We start from the raw sequence: 6,257 nt of genomic DNA on the forward strand, positions 1-6,257 counted from the left end.
CAGGGACCTACGCGGCCGCCGTACAGAGGACGTGAACAAAGATGGTGCTGGAGAAGAAAGGTTCCGGTGAGTGTTGGTCTGTTTGAACTTCTTTTGAATATAAAACACTTTAACAGAGAGCCCCTCTGTTGTTCTATCGTCTCTAACTCGGAGCTCACAGGGGAAACGTTGGTTTTAAACTCAACTCCGGTTTGCTGAGCGGTTCGTGTTGTTTACTGTTAATGTTATTATTACTGTTTTTATAGAGCTGCAGGGTTTTATTCTAACATATACATGTTAAAAAGAAATAGTCCAGTTATTTTTAAAAAATCCAACTTAAAGGAGAGGATCGACCGTAGGTGATGTTACTTTGCGGTTTATTTAAACAGGACCACCTGAAGGATTTTGGGTGTTTTACTGAAGTAAAAGATGTTTTTTGGGCTCCAGCCGTGAGCCGAATTTAAGTTAAGTACTTAACTGGTTCAGATCCTGTTTGATGAGCTTTCAGACAATAATACGAGAACAGAATGAGATAAATTTAACGTTTTCACAGTGCGGGTTGGTTTGATTGGAAGGAAACACTAAAACTACTATTAAAGGGTAATTCAGGGACACACCATCCAGCTTTTTCCAGTCCTAAATTGATAGCAGGCTTTTCTGCTGATAGTTCCTCCTTTCCCTGCTCTCAGTCTCACTGTGAGTGCACCTCCTCACACACGGAGTGGAGCAGAGAGATATTCTGAACATTATGTTGCTGTAAGTGCATCGAAGCTTCCTCCCAGGAGTCCCAGTGAACGTGAAGAGACAGTGAAGCCAACAGGGAAAACATCACCATCACTGGAGCTTTTCAGCATGGTCACACTCTGTGTTTAAAACCTTTGCAGACCCGTAAGCTGTTACTGTGGCAGGTTTGAAATCCCTTAAACTGCTGAGCCTTTGAGCTTTCAGCTGTTTTTTCCTGGTCAGAATGAACCTCTGTGAGGCGACTGTGTGCTGAATCACAATTAGCAGTCCTGATGATTTCCCTTTGGTTTACATGCTGAAAAAACTAGAACAGAACTTTATAGAAATGAGCTGAGTCGATGGGTCTTTTGTCACTGATACCAACTGTTGACCGACTGATGGAAACTGTGTGTTTGGATCCGACAGCTCGGGTGGAGGCCGGTCAGCGCAGAGTTTTGGATGAAGCCACCAGACAGAGGAGGCTGACCCGTCAGCTGGAGGCTCTGGAAAAAGACAACTTCCAGGTCTGTGTCTGTGATTTAAAGTTGACTGACAGCTTTTTCTGCTCTCACTGACCTCTAACGTCCACACAGAGCTCCACTCTGTACACTGGGATCACTTCATCCACCTCACATTCACATAGAAACAAGCACAGGTGGAGATTTTAAGCCGGACTTCTTTAGAAATCCTCTAACATTGAATTGTGCAGTTCAGGCGACTAATCAGAAGAAAGCTCAGAGCTCTCTCTGTGTATGTCACATATTACAGTAACCTGTAAGGCGCATGAGCTGCTAGATCACTGATGTTCTGCTTCTGTCAGGGTCAGAGGTCACGACCCTCTAACCCTCTTTCACCATCTCCAGTTGCTCGGTGTGGTCTTACAGAAACTAGAAGTGGTGAATGAACATAGGTAAACGTGGTGTTGCTATAATGAAATACAAAGATTTTAAACATGTCCACCTGTTAGTGATGCTGATTGGCTCATGTATGTCTGACGGGCTGTTAATAAACAGTCTGTAATGTTGCTCAGCGATGACATCTTGTTTTGTGTTTCCAGGATGACCCTCTGTCCTCCCTCCCTCCTCCAGGTCCTACTGCCCGCCTACCTGCCTTCAGTGAGTCTGAAGAACCAGGTGAGTTTTTCACCCTCCAATCTGCACATGAAACCTACACTTTTGACAAAAGGGCATCTTCCTGACCATCCCTTTCACAATAAAACTTCTTTACATATCTCTACTGTGTTCCTGTACTGGCAGAAAAAGTCTTATAGAGGTACACGGTAGTAGCTGAAATCTTTATTCCTTGAAACTTGAGTAGCTGTATATAGGCTGGTACTTATAAAATACTTTTCTACTCTAATTAAGTATTCAAAGCACTTTTCACATGGTTCACATAGCTCTGACATTTCTTGTATTCACAAATAAAGGCATATTGGGCAATTCGAGGTTCATCATCCATCCTAATGATACTTTGGTATCCAAACTGGAGAAGCTGAGGCCTAAACCACTGACCTTCTGATTGGTGGATGAGCCACTCTCCCTGCTGAGCCACAGCTGGCCCAACAGTAGTGATTAGAAGTGGAAAATTACAACCAGATCAAATCCTGTTTAAAAACCTGCAAATATTTTTCCATTGTCACCACACCGACCAATTTAAAAACTGAAAAGTCCATATTAGGAATCGTGTTTGTGATTAAAAATCTTCCAAAAAATCCTCTAAACATTTTCTGTCCTCCTTCTTCTCTGTCTGTGCGTCCAGAGAAGAAGAAGAGAAAGACGAGGGGCGACCACTTCAAGCAGCGTTTCAGGAAGAACTTCACCACGCTGCTGGAGGAGGAGGTGAGTCAGACGCCCTCGCTCCTCTCTCTGATTGGCTGAAAGATGGTCGTTAGCTGACCCACTGTCTCCTCTCCTTTGATTGGTAGAATCTCTCAGAGAAGCCAGAGCCTAACTACTTGTCAGCGGCGGCCCCGCCATCCTCGCTACCTGCACGCCACTTCTGCTGCGTCTGCGGGTTCCCGTCACACTACACCTGCACCACCTGCGGGGGGCGCTACTGCAGCACCAAGTGTCTGTGTACACACAGAGAGACGAGGTAAACACACCACATGTTTTTCAGAGATCTGGTTGCTCAGGTTAGATAGATGTTCAGCATCAGTTACCATGACGATGTACCAGGTCAGAAGTTTACCTCATGTCAGCGAGCTACTTCTCCAAAAAAGGGCCACCTCTTGTGACTGGATGGACTCGATTCTGATGGTCTTGGTTCAGTTTTGGAGGGTTGCTGTAAGAACTGGAACCACTACAAGCAGAACGAGGACCATCATCTCTAAGATTCGGAGATTATCTGCAGGATCAGGCTCATTGAAAAGGGAGCTGCAGGTCTAACAGGCTTTAAACGCTCTCTGACCTCACAGCTGGAGGCGCTGTGATGTCACCGTCTGAAGAAACTGGAAAATCTCCTGACCAGAGTTCATGCTTGACAACATCTTTTTTTCTCCTGTGTGTCTCTGCAGGTGTTTGAAGTGGACGCTCTAACTGCCACCACCTTGTTGCCCTGGTGATGGAGGTGAGGGTTTCATATGGGATGCATGAAGCTGCATCATAAAGAGAGTTGGAACCCTTTGTGCCTCTGCTGGCTGCTGTGAGAGCAGCTGGACAGAGACTCACATGTGCAGGTGGACAGGAGGCTTCTTGTGATGTCACAGCATTGCAGATTCACTCAGGAGATTTGGCTGCTTCAGTATTTCTGTATATTTTTCTTTACTCTGTCAGTTCTTTGTTTACCTGTCATAACTTAGCTCGGTGTACAAATGAAGAGACATGCCCGGGTTTGTTGCATCATCATCATCATCATCTGAGTGGGCAGAATCAGATTAATTGTAAATATCTGTGTATCTTTAACTTTAATGTTTTCTTTATATTTCAATAAATCAGATCTGATTTCACACAAAGTCTCCCGATCCAGGACTGGATATATCAGCTACTCGATCTACAGCATCCATCTGCAGTCATGTTTCTGTCTCTACGAGCTGCTCACATCACTTGAGATTTTTCTAAGTACAGGTCATTCCACATTATTTCATCAAACACCTCGCACCTGACCATCAAACATCTGCCTGAAAAAATTGCAGCAGAAAGTTTTAAACAACATTTCTTACAAACTCAAATTGATTAAACTTTGTTTCAGAGAATAAAGAGGCAGACTTAAAGTCAAAGGTTAAATTCCATCTAAGCTGTTGTTTGTGTCAGACAGAATTTGATGCTGGTGTTGGTCTGATGGAAGAGTTACAGTAACTCGGGGGTGGGCAACTCGAGGCCTCAAGGTCCGGTGTCCTGCAGGTTTTAGATGTGTCCTTGATCCAACACAGCTGATTTAAATGGCTCAATTACCTCCTCAACATGTCCCGAAGTTCTCCAGAGGCCTGGTAATGAACTAGTATATCTAGTCATATGCTATACTATCTAGTATACATAGTAGTATAGCATATGATTTAGGTGTGTTTACCCAGGGTGATATCTAAAACCTGCAGGACACCGGTCCTTGAGGCCTGGAGTTGCCCACCCCTGCAGTAACTGCTGGTTGTTCAGTGAGAGGAGCCAAAAAACACACGTTTACAATCCATTTCACTTTTATATAAGTCTGAAACAAAAGCTGCCAAACACCTGCAACACTTTATTGTCTGAGCTTTAGAAAAGGTTTTTTGACCTGCAATAAACATCTGCACTCTGCTGTCACACTCACACATTTTTGGAGATAAAATATCTCAATTTCAGGAGCGGGCGCACGCCTCCAAACATGCCCTATTCAGTTCTTATCTAAGTATATGATCCCTCAGTTCTACAAGCTGTTCGTTGTCGTTTTCCTGCCCCCCCCTTTCAGTCTTTTCACTCTTTTCACTTCTTCACCTCTCATAAGTACATGGCGATCTGCCAGGCCCAGGAGCCGCCGCCAGTCCTCTCCGAGGCTTTCCCCAAATCGCAACTCAATTTATGTCTAAGCCATTCACCTTTGTCTGCTAAAAATACTGTCAAACCTAAAATGAGGATGTGGGCGCACCTGAGTGAAATAAGTGGAAGTTGAATGAAGCTCCACCCCCTCATGTCACTCATCTGAGAGAAACGAGGAATCAGGCTGTTCCACTTCTTTATTAAAGACAGACGCACAGACCATCAGACTGAGTTCAGAACAAACTAGCTTCTTCCTGTGAGTGAGGTCAGCTACAGGAGAGAAAAGTGGAAAACAACACTGCTGCTTCAAGCTGCTGAGGCTCCACACACTGAATGTGAGTTTGAGCAAAAACACAACTCAGTGAAGGTAGCAGAGGGAGGGGAGGTGTACAGATCACATTACCATCAAAAGAGCAGTGTAAGGGAGCTCACAAAGAGCTTTATGGACACAAACTGGGAGAGGTGGCACGCTCAGCTGATCAGTAGAATACCACACTAGACTTTCCTCCAAGAGGGTTGAGGACCCTGTTGTGGGTGCGAGGCTTGTGTCCCAGATGAGGCTCGTGGTTCTTCAGCGAAGTGTCATCAGGAAATGAGGAAGGCGTGGGCTCAGGCTCCGAGGGTGCCGAGACAGCAGCCGCAATGGCAGCGGGTGGCTCTTCCTTGACTGGGGGTGTTGTTTCTTCTTTCACCTCAGGCTGGCTGGCTTTGGCTTCAGGAGCTTGAGGAACTGAAGCAAACAAGCTGACATGTGATATCAAATTGGACACAGCCACCGTGACCCGACCCCCTGGTTATTGCACTCTGTGTTGTGTGTAGTGTGATGGACACCACCATGTTGATTTTTTTGGATCCAGAAGTGATCATAATTAGACAAGAGCATGGAGTACCAATTTATCATCTAAAGCCAGAAAGCTTTAGTTTATGTAAGACACCACAAGCCCTACCATTTTCAAGTCCAGTTCACTAACTGGAGGAGGGTTAAATCACATATTTGTTACACTAATGGAACTAATAAGTGTTTAAAAAAAATGCAGGATGGAGGACAATTTATTGAGACTATCACACATTTTTATTGTTTGCATGGAGCTATATGCAGTAAAGCAGTGGAAATGCACAAATGAGAACATAAATAGACCGAAAATTTGTTTTTTCACTTATCAACTGACTCATTAACTAACTTCCTAAACAACTAAATGCCATGTTGCCATATTTTTTTGATTAGTCGACATTGTACATTTTTCCACCAATAGGAAAGGGTGGGGTTTTTTTTTTGTTTGTTTGTTTTGTGTTTGCTCACAGGCGGAGAGTGCTTTCCAGCGCTTTCCTTATAAAACGCAGTTTTTACCGTTTCTTCCCGCAGTTTCTTCTGTCCCGTCTGTGAGCGCAGAACAACTCACAAAGCAGCAGCTCGGGGATGACGTCACACATATGGGTCCCTCTGTAGGAAAACCTGGACATTTTCATCAATCTCGAAAATCTCGAAAAGAGGACGCTTGGTCACCCTAATATATGTTTATATCAAACTGAATTGAATGCAGTACGTGCAGAGAGCTGTGCTACAGAGCAGAGGTTTAGTGAGATATCCTGAGGGTTAACCTGGAT

At 44.4% G+C, this 6,257-nt stretch overlaps 1 protein-coding gene across 2 annotated transcripts; it reads left to right on the forward strand.

Moving 5' to 3' along the window:
- Positions 1–3,655, forward strand: znhit1 (zinc finger, HIT-type containing 1). Of its 2 annotated transcripts, none has more exons than XM_063470542.1 (6): positions 1–66; positions 1,129–1,226; positions 1,791–1,835; positions 2,461–2,540; positions 2,627–2,796; positions 3,218–3,655. In XM_063470542.1, exons 1-6 carry the CDS (start codon positions 42–44, stop codon positions 3,223–3,225), a joined length of 426 nt encoding a protein of 141 aa, XP_063326612.1. In that variant the 5' UTR covers positions 1–41; the 3' UTR covers positions 3,226–3,655. The 2 variants fall into 2 exon arrangements, with proteins under 2 accessions (XP_063326612.1, XP_063326611.1); XM_063470541.1 differs by having other exon boundaries at positions 1,760–1,835; positions 3,218–3,649.
- The last annotated feature ends 2,602 nt before the right edge of the window (positions 3,656–6,257 follow it).

Source organism: Pelmatolapia mariae, linkage group LG4 (assembly GCF_036321145.2).
Source record: "Pelmatolapia mariae isolate MD_Pm_ZW linkage group LG4, Pm_UMD_F_2, whole genome shotgun sequence".
NCBI lineage: Eukaryota > Metazoa > Chordata > Actinopteri > Cichliformes > Cichlidae > Pelmatolapia > Pelmatolapia mariae.